General features: G+C 50.7%; 2 protein-coding genes across 3 annotated transcripts in view; one reads left to right on the forward strand and one right to left on the reverse strand.

Moving 5' to 3' along the window:
* Positions 1 to 27: 27 nt before the first annotated feature.
* PMM2 (phosphomannomutase 2) lies at positions 28 to 22,336 on the forward strand. The gene is made up of 8 exons (XM_028117452.2): positions 28 to 170; positions 5,605 to 5,716; positions 7,844 to 7,920; positions 8,608 to 8,699; positions 10,947 to 11,046; positions 11,175 to 11,250; positions 12,381 to 12,496; positions 20,810 to 22,336. The coding sequence occupies exons 1-8, from the start codon at positions 105 to 107 to the stop codon at positions 20,909 to 20,911; spliced, it is 741 nt and encodes a 246-aa protein (XP_027973253.1). The 5' UTR covers positions 28 to 104; the 3' UTR covers positions 20,912 to 22,336.
* The window catches only part of CARHSP1 (calcium regulated heat stable protein 1), a 14,068-nt gene continuing 12,814 nt past the window's right edge, over positions 22,298 to 23,551 (reverse strand). Inside the window, exon 4 of one of the 2 annotated variants that reach the window (XM_028117456.2) lies at positions 22,298 to 22,534. In XM_028117456.2, coding sequence (XP_027973257.1) covers positions 22,396 to 22,534 — 139 coding nt within the window. In that variant the 3' untranslated portion in view covers positions 22,298 to 22,395. Of the gene's footprint in view, positions 22,538 to 23,551 lie in introns of both variants that reach the window. The other variant, XM_028117454.2, reaches the window with a different exon arrangement.

Here is a 23,551-nt window from a genome sequence, read left to right on the forward strand (position 1 = left end):
CTCCTCCCAGCGTGCCCTGCGGCACGGGGGGCCGAACCCGGAAGTTCTGGGCCGAATTCCTGGTTGCCAACAAGTCCCATCCAGAGTGGACGGAAAACGGCGACATGGCGGCGTCCGGCCGAGCACTGTGCCTCTTCGACGTGGACGGGACCCTGACGGCCCCGCGACAGGTAGGCGGCGCCCGGCGGGCTGGCGGCAACGGGTGCGGACCCTCAGGGTGCTCGGAGACATGGGACGGAGCCGAAAAACCCTTGAAAGCGAAAAACTTGTATGGGAAAACGCAGTTCTGGACTCTCACCGCATGCCCTGGATTTGAACCCCAGCTCAGCCCCCTTGCTAACTATGTGCCCTCCTCAGTCCTGTCACTTGTGAGCTGTACCTTGTAGCCTAATATGAAAAACATAGGTTTCCAGGTCAAACAGACCTAATAGAGTGTCAGCTGTATCCTCTTGACAGCTGTCTGACCTTGAGCAAGTCACTTAACCTCTGAGTCTCAGCATCCACGGCTTTAAATGGGGACCTTCCCAGTTCCATATGGTGTTTGTGAGGGTCGAATGAAATCGAATAAATTCATAAAAGTACGGTAGGCTGTGTTCAGTAATAGTCAATAAATATTAGCTGCTGCCACCACCCGCTATCTCAGGCCCCTTCTCCAGCAGGAGTGAGCAAGGAGACCTAGATTTTTTCACACTGCCTGCTGAGAGCCCCTTTGAACTCTAGGAAGCTTGCTTCCCACTTCTAGATTTTGCTGCTCCAGGCATGGACATAGGTTTCAGTTAAGATCAGCATTTGTGATGAAGCTCATGCTGACCTCCTTGCACGGACTGGTCACTGAACAACAGCCATTCAAACTTGAGACTGGGCCCAAGTGACCTCACTAACTTCACTTTCTATCCCTACCTTCTTAATTTTGGCCGGAGGGTGGCAGTGGTGTGCTCCAGATGTCCACATTAAATGTGTGTGACCAGATAACATCATTTTGCCTTTCTGAGCCACAGGTTCAGTGTATCTAGTGATGAAACTCAACTGCAAGTTCTTCAGAGGCCCTTTCTGACTCAGATTCAGTGACCCAACACACACTTCTGGACTGTTAGAGAATCTCTTGGCCATCTAGAGCCAAAGTCAGCAACTAATTGTTTGTAAAGAGCCAGGTAGCAAAAATTTTTGTCTTTGCCAACCACACGGTCTGTAGTAACTACTCAACTTTAATGCAAAAGCAGACATGGACCTTATGTAGACACAGTGTGGCTGTGTTCCCATAAAACGTTTTTTTTTTAAATATTTTATTTATTTATTTGACAGATACACAGCAAGAGAAGGAACACAAGCAGGGGGAGTGGGAGAGGGAGAAGCAGGCTTCCCGCTGAGCAGGGAGCCCGATGCGGGGCTCCATCCTAGGACCCTGGGATCATGACCCGAGCCAAAGGCAGACGCTTAATGACTGAGCCACCCAGGCGCCCCCCAATAACTTATTTATTACAAAAACAACCAGCTGCTCAATTTGGCCCATGGGCTGTGATGGTTCACATTCCAAACCTTTTTCCATGATATCATTGGACCTTCTCAACCTTTCTCCTTCTTTCATCCCGTGCAGGATAATTTCTGTTACCCATTTAAACATAAGGAAACCGAGAGTCCGTGAAACCATGACCTTGATTTCTCACAGCAAATCTGGTACAAGTCTCGGGCTGCTGGGTGTTGTTATTTGCTAAGTTTGCCATTTTCTCCCACCGCTTTAAGAGGGGGGCTGTTCTGGCTGCTGGTTATGCCATTCCGGAAGGTGCTTCTGCCTTCCAGAAAGAATCGGCAGATGAGCGTGAAGTATGAAATAGCAAAGAAGGGGCGCCTGGGTGGCCCAGTTGGTTAAGCCACTGCCTTCGGCTCAGGTCATGATCCTGGAGTCCCGGGATCGAGTCCCACATCGGGCTCCCTGCTCGGCGGGGAGTCTGCTTCTCCCTCTGACCCTCTTCCCTCTCGTGCTCTCTGTCTCTCATTCTCTCTCTCTCAAATAAATAAATAAAATCTTACAAAAAAAGAAACCCACAATGTATTCCCATAACACATTTGAAACATGATAGTCTTTGCAGCAAACTAATAATTTTAACACTGAAAAAAAAGAAGTCTAACAAAAGAAAGTTGTTTCTGTGTACCGGATGTTCCAGGTAAAAACTAAAAATATTTTAGCAAGAGATTTATTCATTATAGCATAATACCTTCCCTCCCTCAATACATGCATTCTCAAACACTGATAAGCATATTACAGTCCAGAAGCAGAAGAATGGGTTATCTTACAGTTGCTGAAACACAATATGACATAAACAGATAAAATCTAATTAGAATGGAGTCCAGAGCTTCGCAATATGACTATAAACCTGAGTGAATTGTTTTCCAGCTTTATGTCATAAAAAAATTCAAACATACAGGGGCACCTGCCTGGCTCAGTCAAAGGTGCATATGACTCTTGATCTCAGGGCTGTAAGTTTGAGCTGCACATTAGGTGTAGATAATACTTTTAAATCTTAAAAAAATAAAATTAAAGGAAATGCAAACATACAGAATCACTGAGAAACTAGTATACACAACAGTGGCATCCCTACCACTTAAATTCAAGTTAATGTCAGTCGTCGTTGAATTTAAGTGGTGGGGATGCCGCTGTTCTGTATACTAGTTTCTCAGTGATTCTGTATGTTTGAATTTCCTTTTAATTTTAGACATTAACGTTCTTGTTTATTCTTCACCGTACCATGTCCTAAGCTGCAGTCATCATGGTACTTCACCCCAAAATATTTGAGCCTGGATCTCTTGAGGACATCTGTGGTGACCATAGTGCCATCATCACCATCACCAACGAAAATTGTCACCAGTTCCCTCCTATTATTTAATGCCCCAGTCTAGCAGTCGGCAAATGTTTTTCTGTAAAAGGCCAGATAGTAAAGGGTTGAGACTGTGCCGGCCATGTGGTCTCTGTCACAACTACTCGGCTGTGTCCTTGTGGCTGCAGACACTACGCAAATGAATGGATATGGCTGTGTTGCAATCATACTTCACAGAACCCAACGGTGGGTCGTTGCCGACCCACGCACCCTATTCTGCTGACTCTTCTTTACTCCCATCAGTTTTCCTCTGTTGTCCCCAAAAAAGTCTTTCATAGTTGGTTTTTACAGAAGGTGAATTTTTAACATGCTTTGACCTCGGTTTCAAGCTTTCGGGTCTTTCTCTGTGTTTTATTTTGTCTAGGATGATTTATAAAGAATTCCTTGTGATTAGTAACACAAAAGTTATTTGGGAACATCACAACAACTTTGTGATTATTTTGCTCCAAAGATCTCTTCCGCAGTGGGTAGTTTAGATGCTCTGTTGTGCTCACAAGCAGCTGGGTCTTATTTCCTGTCAAAATATATTTGCTGCCACTTGGAAGTGAGAAGGTGCCTTCTAACGCACACACATTGCAGACACACCTGATGGCCACAGAGTGGCCACACCTGAGTACCACAGAGCTCATCAGTGTGCACAGGGGTTAAGATAAAATAAATTGCAGCTTTGGCTTCTGCTTGAAGATGGAAGTATTGCATTTTTAATATTTTGCAATCCAGGGAATCTTGCCCACTTCTTTCCATTCTGACGTCAGGAGTCTTCCCCACTTCCTGCCATTCTGACATCATTCTGACACTTGGAGGGCTCCAGGACCCATTTTCACAAGGCTATGATTCATAGAGGCCACTGGTGCACTTCTAGATTTTGTCTGCTAGGTCAAGATTCCACTGGAAGGTGTAGAAAAGATTGTGTTGTTATAAGCCCCTCTGTACAATTTTATTAATCCTATGTGTATATTACTCTAAAATGGTTTCTTTAAGAAAAAGAGAAGAGGGCGCCTGGGTGGCTCAGTTGGTTGAGCCACTGCCTTCAGCTCAGGTCATGATCCTGGAGTCCCTGGCTCGAGTCCCGCATTGGGTTCCCTGCTCGGCGGGGGGGTCTGCTTCTCCCTCTGACCCTACCCCCTCTCATGTGCTCGCTCTCTCTCTCTCATTCTCGCTCTCTCAAATAAATAAAATATTTTTTAAATGTTTTAAAAAAAAGAAAAAGAAGAATTGAACTCTAGACGTTCTTGTATTGAAGTTTGTTTTTGTTTTTAATTTCTGCTAACTTCATTTCTAAAGATAGCCTTTGTGAGGCCCGCCTGGCTGGTTCAGTCAGTGGAGCAAGCAACTCTTGATCTCCAGGTCATGAGTTCAAGCCCCACATTCGGGGTAGAGTTTACTTAAGAAATAATAAATTAGGGGTGCCTGGGTGGCTCAGTCAGTTAAGCATCCTACTCTTGATTTCAGCTCAGGTCATGATCTCAGGGTTGTGAGATCGAGCCCTGCATTAGGCTCTCTGCTGGGCATGGAGCCTGCTTAAGAGTCTCTCTCTTAAAAAAAAAAAAAAAAAAAAAAAAATTAAAGATACCTCATGTGAATATACAATTCAGATTGGTAAAAGTAACAACTTAAAAAAATGAATTGTGATTTGTCTTAATATAGGAATATTTTTTCATGTTCATAATTTCTTTTGAAATAGTGCACAGTTTGGACTTTAGCATAAAATTATACATTGAGACCACTGTTGATAGGTAGGTATACCACTGAGCTTTTCTTTTAGGAGAGACTAAAAAAAATCTAGTGATCTTCTGTACTTTATTTTTGGTTTTGTATAATTATAAAAAACAATTCTGAACGTCCTCTTTAATCTTATCGTGTTATTTTGTTTTAAAATCAGCAACTTGGGGCGCCTCGGTGGCTCAGTCGTTAAGCGTCTGCCTTTAGCTTGGGTCATGATCCCAGGGTCCTGGGATCAAGCCCCGCATCGGGCTCCCTGCTCGGCGGGAAGCCTGCTTCTCCCTCTCCTGCTCCCCCTGCTTGTGTTCCTCTCTCGCTGTGTCTCTCTCTGTCAATTAAATAAATAAAATCTTTAAAAAATAAATAAAAATAAAATCAGCAACTTATATTTGTAAGTGGAGTACAGTATAGCATTTGAAAGGAATGCTCTAGATCTATGTGTATCAGCCTAGAATGGTCACCGCAACTCACTGCTCAAAACACAAGTCACTGCACAAGACAGAATGAGTCCTTGTGTTTCAGGGCACCTGGGGGGCTCAGTCGTTAAGCGTCTGCCTTCGGCTCAGGTCATGACCTCAGGGTCCTGGGATCGAGCCCCACATCGGGCTCCCTGCTCAGCGGGAAGCCTGCTTCTCCCTCTCCCACTCCCCCTGCTTGTGTTCCTCTCTCGCTGTGTCTCTCTCTGTCAAATAAATACAATCTAAAAAAAAAAAAATCAGACCGATTTGTGCACATATAGACAAGTATATGAACGCAGGAATAGCTGGAACAGCACACAGCAGCTGTTAATATATTGCTTGTGTCTTTTAAGCTAGGTAAAAAGTAAAATTTTTCATTTTTCTCTAGTAAAAAGTTGATGTTCCCAAATCACAACTAAAATATTTGGACTTACTACAGACCTAGGGCCTGAATTGGCATATATAAAAGTAAGGGTTGTGTCTCTCTTAAGAGTTTTAGTCTCTGGTTACTTTACGGCTCATGACTTTTTATTTTCCTTTTTGAAATGTAGAAAATTACCAAAGAAATGGATGGCTTTCTACAAAACTTGAGGCAGAAGATCAAAATTGGAGTAGTAGGCGGGTCGGACTTTGAGAAAGTGCAGGAGCAGCTGGGAAAGGATGGTAAGTAAACGCTACTTGTTCACGTTTGGTTAATGACAGCTTCCTATGAGGACGTCAGGACCTGTAGCCATTAAGTATCTTAGGCAGGCCCGAGCTCTCCTCCCCGTGTGGCAGGCTTCCTGCTGCCTTGTTTGGACAAACATTCTCTCTGCTTTCTCTTTCCTCTGTTCTTAATGCTATAAATACATTTCTGGAGTTGGTGGTGGACCACTCGGGACTCAGATACATGGGTGGGGTCGCCCGGATGTTTGAATGTGTGTGTCACTGCCTGGAATGCTTCACGTTGTCCCCGTCCACTCTCCTATCTCAACTCAGGCCCCATCTCCTGACTGTCCTTCTCACCCAGGTGTTGAGGTATCCTCTGGGTCTAGGGGCCCCTCTCCCGTTGCCCTCACACAGGGTTTCCCAAAGTTCCCTAATCATGAGTCACCCAGGCTCCTCCCCTATCTATTAAACCAGGATCTCCAGTGCAGGATCCCAGGAAGCCAGGGGTTCTTACTGGCCCCTTCACTGGAGATGCTGAGGTCTCTGGGGCCTTTGAATTGTGTTTTAGCAGCCCCCCACCTCCCGGGAGATTATGATGCACAGCCCTGCCGGCAGAGCACTCTCTGCTCGCTGGAAACTGGTTATCCGTCCGTTTTTCTTGAACACTACGACTATGGATTCCTCATCTTGTAGCCCCAGGGCCTCCAGGGTGCCTGGCCTATAAGAACTAGAGGGTGGAGAGATGGATGAGTTGATCGTTCTTCTGGACACTGTAGACATTTTGGACCGGCTCATTCTCTGTTGTGGGGGGCTGTGCTGTACACACTGTAGGATGTTCAGCAGCACCCCTGGGGCCTCCACCCATGGGATGCCAGGAGTACCTCCATGCCCAGTGTGACAACCAAAACTGTCTCCAGATGTTGCCAAATATCCTCTGGGAGGCAGTATCACCCCCAGTAGATAACCAGTGTTTTAGCTGTAATATCTTACAGTCCAAATCAGCATAAGCTGTATGTATTGGATTAGTTACTCTGAGCATATCTATGCATTCTCTTTAAAGCTCTCTGTTCTGCTTACACTTAATTTTCCCCATAGATACTCTACTTAGAAACACTAGAAACAACATAATGGCGCATGTCAAGCCCCGGAAATCCTGTTACCCGGCCCTGATGGCCCTTTCTGCCTCTGGCCATATTTTTAACCACAGGCTCAGAGAGGTTTTATGTCAGGGTAGGGCACTGCCTGTAGATTTCAGGGTGTGAGTCAAAACAACAGACTCAACACATTCACAAGCTAGAAGAAAGTTGAAGACCCAGCTGTATCAGAATCACCTGGGAAGCCTGTGAAAATACAGATGTGAGGGCCCCCCCCAAAACACAGGGCACTTGGGAGTCTGCATTTTAACAAGCAACTAAAGTTTGAGAACCCAGTTGGATTTATGTGAGTGGTCTCCCAATCTGGCTGCATGTAAGAATCATCTAAAGACCTTTTTTAAAAAATTGGGTTTTTTTAATTATGATTTTTAGGCTGGCCCTGCATGTTCTGATTCAGAAAGCCTGAGAGCAGAGCCTGGGAATCTGCATATTTTCATCACCGCCCTGGGGATGCAGGTCCACAGGGAGGCTTGGGGGCCATCCTTGGCTCCCGTCTTCCTCTCCAGGTAGAGGGGGCTGAAGTCAGAGACGTGAGAGGGCCCACCAGCAAGTCTCCCATCTCCAGCCTGACCACTGTCTTGTACATTTGTAATTAGAGAGTCTTTTTGTTTTTTTTTTTAATAGATTTTATTTATTTGACAGAGAGAGACACGGCGAGAGAAGAAACACAAGCAGGGGGAGTGGGGAAGGGAGAAGCAGGCCTCCCGCGGAGCAGGGAGCCTGATGCGGGGCTCGATCCCAGGACCCTGGGATCATGACTTGAGCCGAAGGCAGACGCTTAACGACTGAGCCACTCAGGCGCCCCCGCAAAGTCTTTTTTAAAAAAAGAATTTTTTTTTTTTTAAGGAGCTTTTTCCCCACCTATTGAACCTGTTAAGACGACATACCCTTTCACAGTCCTTACTGGAGTTAGTTTTATTGGCGGCGATACATTTAATCGAGAAATAGAAACTCCAGGTTCAGTTCCTTTCTTTTGTTTCGGTTGCAGTGGTTGAAAAATATGATTATGTGTTTCCCGAAAATGGCCTGGTTGCATACAAAGATGGGAAACTCTTGTGTAAACAGGTAGGTTCTTGAGTATCCAGGTGACCATATACGGCTATTAAAATGGTTTCTAAAAAGATACTTGACATTGGATGCTTCTGGAGAGGTGTATCTGGGAGGTGAGCAGGAGGAATGAATCCCCACCCCACATTCTTTTCTACGTCTTGAATGTTGAACCATGTGACTATCACATATTCCAAATTGTGAACTAAATTTTTATCATTGTTTTTTAAGGATACATAATGTGATATTTCTATCATGCGAGCAGGGGCTAGGATAGACTGCCTCGCTACAAGCATTTTTAAGAGGTACTGTGTAGCTCTTACTAATAACGAGATCATTGCACTCAGACATAAGAAAAAGTCTAAGGGGAACGAATATACTTTTTGTCAGCGTCTCTAGATATCTTAAATGAATAAAAGCAGCGGTAATAAACTCTTTGGGTCTTCCATGAAGCATTTGAAAGATAATGAGTACAAAAGTCTTGAGTCATGGAGCAGGAAATGCTTTAACTAAAGCCCTTTGTGGTTTGCCTTATGTTTGCAAGCAGGGAAAGAAGGAAAGAAGGTAGTGGGGCGTGTCACCCTGGCCGCCACATCAGCCCAGTGACCCTCGCCAATAGTGGCTGAAGCCCCGGGTTTGCTGTAAAGTTATTTTGGGAAAATGCATCCCCCTAAATCAAGTAACCCCAGTATTTTCTTTATCTAGAGTATTCAAGGTCACCTGGGTGAGGCCCTAATCCAAGATATAATCAACTACTGTCTGAGCTACATTGCAAAAATTAAACTCCCGAAGAAGAGGTGGGTTTGCTTTTAGCAAAGAGGCTGCGTGCGCTAGCATGGGGAGGAGTGGCATTGGCTGGGTTGGTGCTGATTCCAGTCCCAAGCTCCGTGCTTAGTTAGTGAGACATTGCTGGAAACCTTCTAGTGGAAGAATGAATCCATAAATGATGGTTTTGCTACATAATGGGAATCGGAAACTAGACGCTTGCCGAGGCTGTGGGTCCGGGGAAAGGCCTCTAAAACCTCATTGTGAGAACAGCATCAGCCCCAGACCCGGGAGTCACCCCGGAGGCCCAGGCCACACTCCATGCACAGCCTTGCTCGCTCGGCCCACGGTGTGACATAAAATCTGCATTAATCAAATTAATCATTTGAAAGTCGGATTTCACATTGTAAAATACCATCACTTCTGGATTCTGTGGTCTCTGAAGACCTGTCATTTCAAATTCGCCCAAGATCCTCCCTGAATTCAGGCAGCAGAGCTGAGACCCACCTGGATCAGCATTTGCCCACACCTCTCGTCAGTCTCACTGCGCCCCACACGCAGGTCACACGGGCGCAGGAAGGCTTCAGATGAGTCCAGATCCTCAGGGAGGAATTGAACACTTGATAAACTCCCTTAATCCTAGTTTTTGAGAACAGAAGCCTTTCTAAAATGCATCAGCCTCCCTCCCTTGGGAATGAGAGTAATACTGTGTCCTTGAGTTGGGGAGAAATCATCGAGCTCTCTTCTGACAGTTTAGCACCACAGTCCTAGGGTCACCCCTGGGAAGGGTCACCAGGGTTCCTGTAGAAGGTATAGGGGACAGGGCCAGTCCATACGAGCTCCAGGACATCCCAGGTGGGAGATTCTTGAAAAAAATTCTTAGATGCACCTGTGTTCTATCATTTGCTTCTGTGCAAGTGGAGCACAGCCAGGGAAAGGATCCAGCGGTTGAAATTTTGCTTTTACTTTACCTAACGAGTATTCATTGCTTCCTAGTTAACAAAAACTGCAACATTTGGTTTTCTCAGGACCCTTTAGAGGTAACCACATGACTGCATCAGTCCCTTTGTGAGGCTCCAAGAGGTACCCAAAGTCACACAGCCTCGCAGGAGGCCGCGCTGGCCTTGAAGCAGGCCCTCAGCTCAACACTGGGCCGGGGTCCCTGGGATTTACAGGTGGCTGGTGGCTCAAGATCAGGGCTGTGTCGGAAGACAGAAAGGGCCCAGGGAGGAGGTTTGAGAGGCTCATAGGCTGACGCCTATGAGACGCGTTTAGAACTAGAAGATACTTCTGAGCACACAGTCACAAAACACTTAAATTGCATTGTAAGGATAAATAGCTTACAGTTATTTGAGCTTTTAAGAAACTATTTTGAGATTCAAACTGGAAACACGGTGGGGGGGAAATGGTTTTTTTTTTTTAAAAAAAACATCTTTATTCAAAATAAGTAAAGTGTTGAGCTGTTCTCATTTTCTGTGATCAGATCAACCATTTAGTAGCGGTAGCGGCTGGCCACGCGGTGTTTCCTCGGTAATGAGGGAGGAGGCTCGCCAAGCAGCCCTCTGAGCCTTTCCCCGTAGATTTGTGTGGTCAGATCGGTGGGTTCAAGAGGTCACTAGCAAAGGGGTCAGGTGCATGAATTTTCAGACTCCTCAGGGAACTTGAGAGATGGTAATCATTTCCATAGCTCTTTTTTTTTTTTATTTGACACACACAGAGAGAGAACACAAGTAGGCAGAGAGGCAGGCAGAGGGAGGAGAAGCAGACTCCCCAGCTGAGCAGGGAGCCCAACACGGGGCTCGATCCCAGGACCCTGGGATCATGACCTGAGCCAAAGGCAGATGCTCAACCGACTGAGCCCCCCAGGCGCCCCTCATTGTTCTTTATTAATGATAAAATTCACTGTCCAACACAAATAATATGGGCCACGTGCAATTTTAGGTTTTCTGTAGCTGCGTTAGAAAAAGGAACACCCGAAATTAATTTTAATCGTGTTTTTATTTAACTCATTGTAGTCAAAACACAGTCATTTTAACACATAGTCAACGTAAAACATTTCGAATGAGGATGACATTCCTTTTTCATGCTACATCTTTGAAAATCTACTCTCAGTTCAGATTAGCCTCATGTGGGCCGCGGCTGCCGTGTGGCTGAGCCCAGCCTTGTGAAATGTTGATCACACCAGCCCCTGCCTTCTGGAAATTTGAGCCCGTTTACCCATCTGTAACGTCGCCCACATAAATGATGTCTCTCTGGGGCCCGTCCCCTTTCCTCTCCAGGGGTACTTTCATTGAGTTCCGAAATGCGATGTTGAACGTGTCCCCGATTGGGAGAAGCTGCAGCCAAGAAGAACGCGTTGAGTTTCACGAACTCGATAAAGTGAGCCCCTCGAACACAGCCTGGGTCTATGGGGATAAGATAAGATGTGCAGCCTGGTGGCCGGCCGCTGAAGGGTGTTTTCTGAACTGCCATGTGCTAGATAATCGGTATCTTCTTGCTCTTCTCAGAAAGAAAATATCAGACAGAAGTTCGTAGCAGAACTGCAGAAAGAGTTTGCAGGAAAAGGCGTCACATTCTCCATAGGTACCGTGCATTCAGGCGGGTTTCCTTCAGGCTTCGGTAACCACTTGCCAGGGGGTTTGCCGGGGGCTGGTGAGCTCTTGAAGTGGGACTGTGCCCGGTGTGAAGGTGGGCAAGAGGGGTAGAGGGGCACGCACTCCTGTGTGGTCAGCCCTCATGGAGACTCACCCCAGCTGCCAGGTTTGGTTCTAAAGTCTCTCCCAGCAGGATTCCTCCCCACACCTCTTCTCCTGGCCCAAAATAGCACTCGGCCCAATAGATTCTGGAATCTCATCCTGGGTGAGCAGCAGGGATCCTTAGCAGTCAGTTGGGTTGGTTTTGCAAATCAAGAAACTGAGGCCCTGGAAGGAAAGGGGACTTGGTCTGAGCCAACAGAGGTTGTATCTACAATGGCGGCCTGGCGTGCAAACGGTTCCGGTGTCCAGTGGACTTCCTCCCGCGGCACTGGCGTCTTGGCCTTGGTTTTTGGTAGAATATACTTGTCAGACACCTGAAGCGAACGCTGATGAGTCATTATGTAAAGCCCTCTTGTTTTACCACCTCCACTAAGTGTACAGTTGTAGGCAAACCGGAATCGCAAAGGGATTATGTCTGATAGACAAACGGGTAGATGTTCAAGTGTTCTTGAACTGCAAGGTGAACATCTCTCTGACAGAGCTTTCAAAGGGTTTCATTGCTCCTGAAAGCTGCCTGCAAATCACCTACCACGTGCTTTTCCTTTTCCCTGCAAGATGAGCTGTATGCAGCCTGCTTCTAGGCCTAGTCCCCTGAGAGCCAGAGCGTGTTAAAGCTCAGGGCGGCCCAGCTGAATGAAGCTGTTATCAGCTTTTCCACCAGCGTGCTTCATTTAGACCCATGCGCTTGGCGCAGCACTTGAACACAAATGCATTCCTTGTTCTGAGCTGGTGGTCTGTCTCGCTTTTCGATTTTAGGTGAAATAATGCTGGAAAAAAGCAATGCCTTACTAATTTCTAGAACCGGTCCCTAAAGTAGCATAAGTAGCGAACAAGGATGTTAAAAATCAAAGACCTTGGCCCTCCACTTGCTGACGAGTAGGCCACACGTTCTTTTCAGCAAAGTGCCCTTCACCTCCTCTCCACCTTTAGCTTGTGTGTCTTCCCCCGTCTTGGCAGGAGGCCAGATCAGCATTGATGTCTTTCCTGATGGCTGGGACAAGAGGTATTGCCTGAGACATGTGGAAAATGACGGCTATAAGACCATCTATTTCTTCGGGGACAAAACCATGCCAGTAAGTATGGGAGCATTTTTTTGGAGTTGGACTGTTCAGTTTGGGCTGGAAGAGGGGACACAGACAATGGGCCTTTTCCCCTCCCCCACGTGGTACGCACTGGCCCAGCTCACACTGAGTGGGGGGTTCTGCAATTCAGCCTCCCTTCCTTTGCGCTCGCACACCAGACGCCTCAGTGGAGGCAGAAATGGAGCTCTTTGGAGGCTCGCTTCGCGGCCTTCCAGAACATCTGCCCCAGTGCTGCTGTCCGATCCTTTGTGCTCTTCCAAGCTCCTGGCCAGTTTTATGTCATTTTTCCACTGTGTTTTTCCCCCAGGGGCATTCGTTATGATTTGGGCACGAGGCGTCCTAAATGGTAGGAAGACAGGAAATCTCACAAGTCTGAAATTCAAGAGACCGTGCCAGGGACTGTTTAGCAGTGGACATCACACACAGACGGTTTGGGGAGCTGTCCCCATCGGAAGTCCCAGGTCCCAGACTGATTCTAAATCAGGGCTGAGAGCAGAGCTGTGTCAGGCCAGCACCCTTAGGAGGACTGCAGAGAGGGATTTCCCCAGAGCAACTGTGGCAGCAGGACGGGGCTCTCTCCTTGGGACATGTGGGCCCCGAGAGGAGGTTTGGCACCAGCCACCCAGTGCCCAGCCCTGGGCCTGTCTCCGGGCCCCTCCTTTAAATTCCTGTTGCCCTCTGGGCCTCTCTGCTTCCCTTTACACACTGCCCAGTAATGGGATACCTTGCCATCAGAGGTCCTGGTTTGGGTTTTGTGGCCATCCTGCACCTAGCAGGTGTGTCCTGGATGCTGCACATTCAGAGTTTTCTTATCCCTCTGGTCTCTGGTCCACTGCAGAGTACTTGCCGCTCTGCTGAGGTTTCTGGGGTGGACCTACCTGTCTTTCAGCAAGGTCTCTGCATATGGTCTCCTAGCATGAAAGGGACTTCTGATCAGTAAAGCCTCGTGTCCGTCTGTCTAAATGATGAAACCAGGACTTGGGCACCTGGGTGGCTCAGTCAGTTAAGCATCTGACTCTTGATTTCAGCTCAGGGCATGATCTCGGGGTCCTGGGGTCAAGCCCCACAATGGGCAGTCTGCTTGTCTCCTTCTTCCTCTGCCCTTCCCTGTGCTTGCGTTCTTTCTCTCTCTTAAATAAATTAATAAATCTTAAAAAAAACAAAAACAAACGGGACTCAGAAAGGGTAAGTGACTTGTCCAGGGTCACACAGCTCACACCAGAGCTGGTGGCACCAGAACAGACTACCTTGTCTTTAAGCACATAGGTTTTCCAGTCCAACAAACCATCCCTCCATTGTGGTGAGGAACATTCTCTTCTAGTTCCCAGACCACATGGTGCTGCTTTTCAGGAGGTGTAGCCTTTAGCCTCGTTCTTAGTGATGGAGAGAAGTGGTTTACAACCGTGTCCATTTGGTGAAATTCTTCGGCTGCCGAAATGCTTTGAATGCAGGCTTTGAAACAAGCATCTGTCAGCCTTGGATGTCTCTTGAGAAAGGAAGCTCATGCACTCACACGTGGGATCTCAGGGATGGCCAGGTGCCTCTGCAGCCCTTCCAGCCCCGTGCCAGCCCTGGGGCCGGGAAGAGAGCTGTTGAGACAGGCGAAGCCAGGTTCTTAGTGATGACGCTCTTGCTGTGTGCACATAGCCGTCAGAAGCCTCAGCTGGGACTTTGCAGAATGGAATGCGGTTCTTGAGATAAGCAGAGAATGCCTGCTTTGGGGAATTCTCCATGTGGGAATTAGAGCATTTTCTGTGCTGTTTAGCTGCTACAGGACCACACATTGATTCTGTTTGTTTGGTTTTTAGTTCTACCTACTTTTTTAAAAGTGGTTACTAGTTACAGAGGTGTTTTTCCTGATTCTTAATGAACATAACGTTCATCGTAGAGCATTGGAGAAAGTTTAATAAGTCACGTGGTCACACCTCCCAGCCTTTTCTGTGTGGGTGTATGCAACCCCCAAAGTGGACCCTGCATGCTCATTATTTGATTTTCTGCTTTGTTCTCAGTACGAATTTTATTTCCCCTTGTTAGTGAATATTCTTCGAAAACGAGGTTTTCAGGGGCTGTATGACCCGTTTCCCTAGTAGAGGCCCTGGGACTGTGGTTGTTGACACTGTGGTGACAGTTCTCTGTCCTCTCTGATGCTGTCAGTCAGTGGTTTCCTGGAAATGGGAAGTGATGGTCCAGTCGTCTAAACCTTTAAACAGGCACAGAGCCTTCTAAACACTAGCTTTAAACTTCTCGTATTCAGTGATAGATTTTGAAAGCTGTTTTCTTTCTTTGCACCAAGGCAAATATTCTTACTGGTTTCCAGGGAAACAGCACTTGAGCTAAGAACTGTCAGTAAAAAGCCATTTCCCAGGCGTGCCCGGGTGGCCCACTCGGTTAAGCGTCTGACTCTTGATCTCAACTCTGGTCTTGATCTCAGGGTCATGAGTTCGAGCCCCATGTTGTGCTCCATGTTGGGCGTGGAGCCTACTTAATTAAAAAAAAAAAAAAAAGCCATTTCCCTTCCAGGCACCACAGGCTTAGAGGCCTGCCTGGCAGCCTCCTCATCCCTAGCAGCCACGTCCATCTGGCGGGATCTGATGTTACACAGAGCCCCTCCCCCCTTCCCTGCTTGGAACACCCCCAGAGAGCAGGGTGAACAAACTAGACATTGGCCCTTGCTTTTCTAAATGCTTGTCAGTACTGGAAAGCCCCACCCCCCCATTCCTGCCCATCAGCCACATTAACCAGGGTCTGTTAAAACCCAGCTCTGAGTGCAGCCTTGAGGCTCCGGGCCCAGCCTGGAGTGCCTTGGTTTGCTGCAGGGAAAGGGATGGCCAGGGAACAGAGAGGCACCCCACCCTGCTTTGCATGGCTTCGGGTGGGGGGGAGACTTAGGCAAGTGACTCCACCGCCAACCCCCCCAGCCTTTCCATATTCCCAGGCTAGACAGCTTCCGCTGGTTTAATGCTTCCTGGCTTTAAGGCCGTTGGAACATGAAAACATTGTAACACGTCATGAACATCGACAGCTGATTGACTTTTTGACTCAGCAGATCCTTTTAGGTGATTGATCTCTCTGGGGGGGCACCCTGCCCTGCTGCAGGAGGGGACTGACCAAGTACACAGCGGCCCCACAACACGGCAGAATGCCCCATGGCTGTACAAACCGCTGATGCAGACCGATCTCTGGGATGTTTTATCAGGCGCGCCAAGTAAGGTGCAGAACAATAGAAGTAACATGCGCTACTTTTGTCTAAAGAGGGGGAAGTAATGTCTCTTCACGTTGCTTGTGAGTGCATAAAGGGAATGTGAAGGGACACCCAAGAAAGCAGATGACAGACCTCCTGAGGGCTGGGGACAAGGATGGGAGAGACACTTAGCACTCTGTCCTTTTATTAAATTTTCAACTCTGAATGTGCTATCTGTTGAAAAAGCTTTAAAATATCAAATTAAGAAAACTAAATTCTTGAGCTTCTAAAGCACTTCAGTCTCAGATTCTGAGCTGGGCACTTAGACCTTGGGCAGCCTGGTGGGGAGCATGGGACGGGCAGCAACGGGCTCCCTATGGGGCGGGGCGCAGTGCTGGGTCAGAGACCGGGTGGCATCCAAAAGCCTCTCGTCATTCTCCCACATCGCCTCCAAACTGCTATTAAATCGTGCAACACTTGGTTTTCCACAAACGTTAAAAAGGAAGATCTGTCTGTATTTTTTTCTTTAAAGATTTTATTTATTTGACAGAGACACAGCGAGAGAGGGAACACAAGCAGGGGGAGTGGGAGAGGGAGAAGCAGGCCTCCCGCTGAGCAGGGAGCCCGATGCGGGGCTCGATCCCAGGATGTCCTCGGATCATGGCCTGAGCCGAAGGCAGACGTTTAACGACTGAACCACCCAGGCATCCCAGGGAAGATCTGTCTTTAAAATAAGCTTCAAAGAGGGCCCTATTGGCCTGGTGGGAAGAGGCAGCTTTGAAACCCAGAAGACCCAAATCTGGCCCCTGCTGCCCACATGGTGACCACACATGTCTCTGCATCCATGAGCCGCGGTTCCTGTTAGCCCAGTGGGCACGCAGTTACTCTGAAGCGGTGGGAGGAAAGGGAGGTTCTGGAGGGAGGGTGGCTCAGGAAAGGCAGCAGGACTTGCCTCTCCCAGGAGGGGAACCAGCCGGGCACCGAGTCTGCAGCTTTTAATGAAGTTTAAGAAAAGCTCATCCAGTATGAGAGATGGGAGGCCTACAGGGTGGGTGATGCGTGTAATCTGACGAACCTTGAGTTCCTGCTCAGGCTTTGGACAGAGTTGGCCTTTGGCCATGACCTGAGTGTTCTCGCCATGCCTGGCATCTCCTGCGCTCGCTCTCAGGATTCCTGAGGGCCGATGAGGGCACAGAATGTGTCCTGTGCGCAGACCTGCCCTACTACTCGTGTGTTTCAGTGCGAAATCTGAGACCCAGGTCTTAGGGCACTAGTGGCAGGGTTAGGGTAGCACGGAGAGGGGAGTCCCTTGCTCCCAGAGGGGCCCCCAGGAAAATCGCTGCTCCCGGAGATCTGGCTGAAGGAGGTTGGACCGGGTTAGATGTTCTCCACGCAGCTAAGGGGGTGCCGCCGGCTCCCTCGTGGGAGGATGGGAAGCAGAACACCGGCTGGGGGCACCATGGATGCAGGTGTTTGTTGGGGTCCCTGCTGACCCGCCTTCCTTCTGGACTCCAGAATCTGTGCCTGAGATCGGGGGAGGGCTGGCTGGATAAGCCCTGAAGAAGGGGCAGCCCCTGCTCTAGCTCTTCTGTTCAGGAGGACCCCAGCTTCAGGCCCCTAGAGTGTGCCCAGCCCTCGGCGACGCCCCTGGTGCAGTCACTGATATCTGTAAATCAGCATTTCCTGGATGCGTGTCTGTGCCCAGGCCCCTCACACAGCGCTCAGCCCTGTTTTTGTGGATGAGGGGATGTGCCGGAGCCAGAAACAGACCCGGAGGGTCACCCCGGGGGCATCAGCAGGACAGCAAGCCAGCTCGTTTTCCACCACACCCCAAGCTGGTTGGTCATCAGATTGTAAGCCACTGGATCCCATCCTGGAAGTACATTGGAATCACCTAATTGTTTTTAAAACATCATGACCATGGGGCCAGCTTTTTTTTTTTCTTCTAAGCATAACAGTTGACTTCTTTCTAGGAAAAATCAGTACAGTTATCTAAGGGCATACATTTTTATCAAATCTATCTGAAAGTTGTGACAGTTCTCATCCCCAGCTAACGATCACACGTTGAGAAACAGCTACATACCAGTCACGTAGCACACACTCACATCCGTTTGGCTTCCCACACAGCGGCCCGCGGGCTGGGGACACTGGCCCTGGAAGTCCTGGTAAAGCTCCCGCAGTGACTGTCACCTCAGCCCAGCGAGCATGGCTGCCCCAGGGCTTTGAGGCCAGAGCCCTTGTCCCTTTGGCCTTTGTACCCTGATACCTAGAAATTTGATCAGTCCCGTTACATTGCCAAGAGATGAATGTCCATGTGCGGCAGGAGTGGACTCCCAGCTGGAGGGGGTCTGCCTGAGCCCCAGATGGATGGTCATAGCAGAGACCCTCTCGAGGTCCGGCGGCCTGCCCCGAAGGGCCCACTGGCCAGGGAACTTGATCCATGTTCCCTTCCTCAGCTCCACCGTCAGGATCTTCAGGCTTCACCAGACGCCGCCCATCAGCTCAGCAACAGCGTGTGTGGCAACACAGCCTGGTGGCAGGGAGACTGGACCCCACTCAGCACTGCCTTCTGGTTTTTTGTTGCACCCTCAGACTTGGGCCTTGTAGGGATTTAAATATTAATGGGCTGTTTGCACTGAGCTGCAGGCCTCTCCTCTGGGCCCTCAGGTAACACGATCTGGCATCCATCCCTTCGGCTTTGTTCCCTTTGTCTTAATCTAGTGTGACCCGTGGTCCCTGTGCAAATCCAGTGTTTGGAATTTTCGGTTCTCTGAAGCCTAATTCTAGGGGAGGGCGCTCACACTAGCTTGCTTTGCGCTTCTGCTTCTCCCGACCTCCCTCTGACTCGGCATGCGAGCCCTGTACGGCCCCAGGGAGCCACAGGGGAGGCCAGGTCCCCTGGCAGGAGAGGAGGTTAAAGTCTGAGGGTGGTGGTGGTGGTGGTGGTGGTGCCGAGATGCACCTGCCGACTTTGCTGAGCCCAGACAGAGCCCAGAGAGCTGAACCCACACGAACCAGCTCTCCCGGGAGGGACAGGCTGGGCAGCTGCTTCGGACTCATTTCCTGGGGAAGGGCGTTTGCCCTCCTACCCTGGCTGGCTGTGCAGCCTCCTAACTGCGGTGCTTCTGCTCGTCATCCTCCAGAAGGTGAATCTGATCGTGTCCCCAGGTCGCAGCTCTCTGGGTGGCTTCACGTGAGATCCCAAGTCCTTACCTCCCTGGCCTGGCGGGCCGCTGAGCCGCCTTCCCGGACATGGCTGGTCCCCTCACTTGCTCTGCTCACAGGTGCCTCCCTTGCCACCCCGGGTTCTCTTCCCCACGGAATTGTTCGCCTCCGTCTCCTGCCCTCTCCCCACCCCCGACTCAAGCTGTGAAGGTGGCCCCTACCTTGGTTTGGTTTGCCCAGCAGGTAGTAGGTACTCCCCGGGCTGGTTGGGTTCATGTGTGAATACAGACTCCTCCCTCCTGAGTGAGTGAGTGACAGGGAGTGAATGTGTCTCCGGTAGATATTGGGTTTTTGTGGATAATGCACGGATCTGTTTTTTCTGTTAGGTTCTCTGCAGTGGTTTCTACCTCCCGTGCTATTCGCAAGAGGAATCCGACTTTAATTCTAAGAATTGCATGAACTGGTTTCCCGTTTACTTGCTTAGGTAGCACATGGTGGGCGTAAGGCTCAGCACTGCCCCAGAGCCCCTTGACAGCACAGAAATCTGTGAGGCCAGGGCAGGACCCCAGCAGCTCCCCCAGTCAGTGCTGGGAAGGGACCTTCCCTGACGTGGCTCCAAGTTCGTGACCCCCTAACCTGACTCCTACACCTGGCGCACTTTGGGCCCCGGCAGCGGCCCCTCCTAAAGTTCGGGGAGAGGTTATTCTCACAAAAATGAGGGCAGTAGGAATTACCGTGTCTATCAGTTCTTTTTTTTTTTTTTTAAAGATTTTATTTATTTGACAGAGACACAGCGAGAGAGGGAACACAAGCAGGGGGAGTGGGAGAGGGAGAAGCGGGCTCCTCGCGGAGCAAGGGAGCCCGATGCGGGGCTCGATCCCAGGACCCCGGGATCATGACCTGAGCCGAAGGCAGACGCTTAACGACTGAGCCACCCAGGCGCCCCTGTCTATCAGTTCTTTAAAGGGACGTCAGATTTTTCCTGTAGAATCTTTACGAGAAAAATCCATTTTTTTCTCTGCAGTTATTTTTATCATATTATAAACTAATTGAGTTTTCCAAGGAAAACCTAGGGAATTGCCTGAGAAGCAAAGCAGGGGCTTTGCTGTAGCTCAGGTGTGGGCATGGCAGGAAGCCTGCTTCATTCACCCGAGACCAGGGGCGGGGTGGGGGCGCCGCACGGACTGGAGGACCCACAACCACAGGACCCCCGTGATGTGCTGGGGCCCCCCAGATACACAACCCAGCAGAAGCAGTCTTGCCCTCCACTCTTGGAAGTGGCCCAGGGGAAGTGCCGTGTGCACACGCCTGGAGCCCCATGAGCTGAGGGGCGAGTGCTGACCTGGTGACCCCCACAGGGCTGCGGCGGGGTGCAGCGTTACCCCTCCTCCGCGGTGCAGGCCGGGTCCACGCCCGGGCCGCCCGGCTCACACGCCAAACCCAGGGACTATTTGAATGTAAACGAATCAAAATCAAACAAATTCCGTTCCTCTGTGGCCCTGGCCACATGCCACCAAGTGCTCAGTAGTCACCAGCGGCTGCTGTCAGCTCGGAGGCCAGCCTGTCCGTGTCACCGCAAGGTCCAACGGCAGCGCCGTGGTAGGCTGTCAGCCCTGCCACACTGCCTGTGACAACAGCTTGGGCACCGTTAAAACACGGTGGCGGAGAATGCCATCACCTGCCGCACTTGCTTTATAGAAAAATAAGCCTCAGACAGATCTTCACAAGAGCGTCATGATTTCTTTCATAGGCATAATTATACGTTCCAAGCTAAATTGCAGTTCGAGAGAAGGTGATAAAGCCTTTCTCGGTAATGCCTGTGCTCGGGTTTCTCCTCTCCCGGGGGCTCAGGTGACTGAAGCTGGCCTCCCTGCCGGTAAAATCACCAGTTCCTCAGCTCCCTGGCCACCTGCGCCCAGGAGAAGCGAGGCGCCCACATCTCCTTCATGTCTTTGCAGGGCGGGAATGACCACGAGATCTTCGCCGACTCGAGGACCGTGGGCTACACGGTGACGGCCCCCGAGGACACCCGCAGGATCTGTGAAGAGCTGTTCTCCTAACGGCCCCTTTCCCGAGGGAGGGCAGGGCGTCCCACTGACAGGCTGCAAGGGTCACTGGTGGCCACACTCAGGATCCCTCCCTCCCTCACACGCCCACGACCCCCAGCCCACACCAGGCTCCCCACACTGTCCTGTGGTCCCGACGACGACGTGGCCTCCACCCCCAGTGCCAGAAGCAGCCAGACTTGTCAAGAATGGCCTGAAGGAATACCTCCAACCTGATTTCATCCCCCACCCCCGAGTCTCAGACCCTCCGTACGTGCAATCAAAGTACACACGGTTTTGAGGGGAACCTTCCCCATCATTCTAGAATGATACAGAACGAATGTGCCTGGACCCTCACTCCTCATGGGTTTTGTGAAAAATGTATCCAGTATCACTGTTTAGACCCCCCGTGTCAGTACCGACAGGGGCATCCGGTGATGAGAAAGTAAAAGATGTTTCTAGCCACCCCTCCCCAGGACAGAAGTTCAACAGTGTCTCCGAAGGGGAAGCTCCTGCCTGAGTGTCAGCCCGGGGGGGGACTCTGAAAGCGAGGGCCTGTGGCCTCTAGGCAGTACTGAGCTCAGCAGCGCGTGGGACGCTGACCGCAGCAAGACCCGCAGACGGGTGGCCGCCAAGTGACCACTGACCCCAACGAGTTTGCACCTTAGCTGACCTGCAGCACAGCAGGCGAGCTCCGAATTCACTACACTTGGAGAGCCACTGCATCTCCGCCTGTCAGGATGGGAGCAAGTGGGCCCCAACTGCCCTGACCCGGATGCTGGCGCTGGCTGGCTCCCCGAGGGCCTCACTCCCCTCCACTTTCTCAGGGATCACATGAGAGCCTGGATTGTTAACAGAAGAGGGGCGGCACGGCTGCTCTGCAGATCTTTTCGTGAAGCTGCAGGTCTGCCCTGGCCTCACCCGGACCTGCACCTAAGGGGTGGGAGCCGTCGGTGGTCGGGCCTGCGACCCCCACTCGTGCTTCGAGTTCTGCGAGGTTCTTGTGCCACTGGAAGGCAGCTCCAGGACCCCGTGGGAGAGCGCTATCCAAGGAAACGGTTCACAGGTCACTTTTCAGAATCTGGACTCGTCAGGACCCACAAACCCTCAATCCACTCCAGTCCACAGCATGGCCTCTGCTCCAGGCTGGCTGACCTGAACGGCGGTCTGCACCCCCGCTGCCCCACCCCTGCCCCTCCAGGTGCTTTCATCTCAGCGTTCGCTGGGTCCTTCCAAGCCTCCCGGGCCCCCCCAGACTGGTCTTAACTTGGGGTCCGGTTGGGGGCAGTCTGCGTGACCACACCCGGGGCTGACGTTGCTCCGTGGTTCCCAGGACACAGCCACCCAGCGGTACCTTTCCTTGTTGGATTTTGCAACTGATACTGTAATGACCTTTCACAATGAAAAGCAGCAAATTAAAGTTGATTTTATTGTTTCCCATTTCTCATTCTGAGGCCTTTCTCCTTCTTTGATGGTTACGTGAATGGTGAAGTGAATGATCAGCCATGCTGTCTTCTCAGATTCTGGAGGATGTGCAGATCTGAAGGCCACTGCTTCGGACACTGGTGTTTCCGGGGTTTCTGCAGCGCCAGGGTTTTGTGCTTCCCGGCTGGCACAGATCCATCCTCGCCTTCCTGCCTACTGGGTAAGGATCCACAAGTTTCCTTGTTACAGCAAAGCAAGTCTTACTCAACTTGCTTACTCAACCTTGCCCTAACCTTTAGAAGTGGAGACAGCCCCGCCTGGGCTGCCCTGGGCAGGCTGTGGGGCTGGGCCCCGCCCCTCCCGGGGTTCCCCTCCGGACACTCAGCGGCAGACCCCCTGGGCCCCTTTCACCACCCCCAGGGCCTGCCTCTGTGCTGCCAGGACCTCCTCCCGCCTGCCCCGCCTTCCACAGGCCCCTACTCTCTCTCTCCTGTCTTTGGGTCTTCCAGGACCCCCGGGGCTCCCCCAGCCAGGTGTGGCAGCCTCACCCGCGCCAGCTCTGCTCCTGACCAGTGGCGTGACTCAGGACGGGTTCATCACAGCCTGCTTGCTCCTCTGTCGGGTGGGGTACGGCCCCTACCACACAGGAGACCTAAACGAGCTACCTCCAGCCAGGCTATTACTAACTGCACGAACCCCCGGGAAGCCTCTTACGTAAGGCAGGCACCGCCAGCCCTGCTGTCCCGGCGTGGCTAAGTCAGCCCCCAGCTTTCCGGAGCTGGCAGCGCGATGCCAGCACAAGAAACCTCAACACCGTAGCTGTGTTGAGCAAGGGGGAAGCAGAGGTTGGCCCTGGAGCCAGCGGCCCCGTGGAGGGCACAGCGGGGGCTCCTGAGGGAGAGGCCCCCAGGAAGGCCCCCCTGTACTTCAGTGAGGCGCCTGCACTCCATCCCGAGGGAGGGGACGGGACAGAATCTGCGGGACACTTGGCAAGGTCTCAGCCAGTGGGCGGGGGGAGCGCCCCGATTGGGAAGATTTGGCAGATTTGTCAAGGTGGAAGTGGCCTTGAATCACTTCCTCCCCAAGGGCTGCTTCCTCTTCCCCCACTGCTCCTTGATCTTGGCCCCATCAGGCCACTTGGGCTGTCCCACGGCCACCCCACCCTTCTCTCAGAGCTGGATTCTCTTACCACCTGCAGGTTCTCCCACCTGCACAGTACTCGCTGAGTGC

Source organism: Eumetopias jubatus, unplaced genomic scaffold (genome assembly GCF_037043125.1).
Source record: "Eumetopias jubatus isolate StellerSeaLion01/CBP00866 unplaced genomic scaffold, mEumJub1_p1.0 scaffold_12, whole genome shotgun sequence".
NCBI lineage: Eukaryota > Metazoa > Chordata > Mammalia > Carnivora > Otariidae > Eumetopias > Eumetopias jubatus.